This window comes from Populus euphratica, unplaced genomic scaffold, assembly GCF_000495115.2.
Source record: "Populus euphratica unplaced genomic scaffold, PopEup_1.0 scaffold3381.1, whole genome shotgun sequence".
Lineage (NCBI taxonomy): Eukaryota > Viridiplantae > Streptophyta > Magnoliopsida > Malpighiales > Salicaceae > Populus > Populus euphratica.
Genome location: NW_011503210.1, coordinates 11,242 through 12,326, shown reverse-complemented (window position 1 = coordinate 12,326; position 1,085 = coordinate 11,242). Strand labels below are relative to the sequence as shown.

General features: G+C 36.3%; 1 protein-coding gene across 1 annotated transcript in view; it reads left to right on the top strand.

Moving 5' to 3' along the window:
* Nucleotides 1-348: 348 nt before the first annotated feature.
* LOC105119702 (uncharacterized protein At1g04910-like) overlaps nt 349-1,085 on the top strand; it is a gene marked incomplete at its 5' end in the record, with an annotated part of 4,053 nt that continues 3,316 nt past the window's right edge. Inside the window, one exon of the mRNA XM_011017875.1 lies at nt 349-453. Within this exon, the coding sequence (XP_011016177.1) occupies nt 349-453 (105 nt within the window). The remainder of the gene's footprint in view (nt 454-1,085) is intronic.

Here is a 1,085-nt window from a genome sequence, read left to right as displayed (position 1 = left end):
ATGGCATCGTACTTTAATGAAAAAATAAATAAATTACATCACAAATGCATTGACTTGTATTGTGAACGGACAAGGAGAGGAAAGATGTTTATACAATTTAGAGTCAGTTAATTGCTTCCAATGCATTGACTTGTATTGTGAATGGGCAAGGAGAGGAAAGAAGTTTAGAAGAAACTTGCACTGTTTAACATGTTTTAATGTTATATTTCCAGTTTACATATCCAAAGATATCGGAATTCTCAGTCATATCTTGTGGTGTTGGAAAGATTGGCATGAACTATATCTAATGATGAAAGCAATGTTGTTTTATCTATGTTCATTCTCGTCCTTCTATTTTTTCCATTTTAACATGCTGACTTTTCTCTAATTTTTGCAGATCTTCCTCCCGAAAATGAAACAAATGGTTATATATTTATCCATGCAGAGGGTGGTTTGAATCAGCAAAGGATTGCTGTATGGATTCATTTTGTCAAATAGTGTAATTATGAAAGTTCTGTGTTTTTCCTTTTCCTTTGGTTTTGAACGATATATCACTCACAGAACACCACCCACCCACCCCCAACACACACTCAAAGTAAGGAGTTACATGGACCTTGAGAATCTATCTCTTCATCTTCTGGATGGCCTAATGTGTTATGGAACCACATAGTTCTTTCATCTTGAGCTACCTCAGATCTCTTTAGACTTTTGTTGTTAGATGTGCTGTCTCTACTCTGTAAGTGATGAATTTTTTGTTTGGAATATGGAAACTAATCATAGATTGTGATATGATTTATCAGCCTAAATTCCATCTTTTCTAATTTGATTCACTGTTGTGTCTTCCCATGCTGGCCATGGACACAGAAAAACTGGCACGCCGCACACTGTCCATAGGGATAACAGCTCTAAATAACTAGAGTTAAGTTTCTATTTAGCTATAATAAGGGACAATGATTTCATATTTGGGGGATTCTCCCTAATGTTGCCCAAGTCAGGCCTCAAGGTTCACGCTGCTGTTCACATTGCTGAGACTTGCACCTCTAAGTGATCACTCCACTGAGAATCTTTTAATGGCATTAGTTTGGAATAATGTTTGTTAGTTCAGC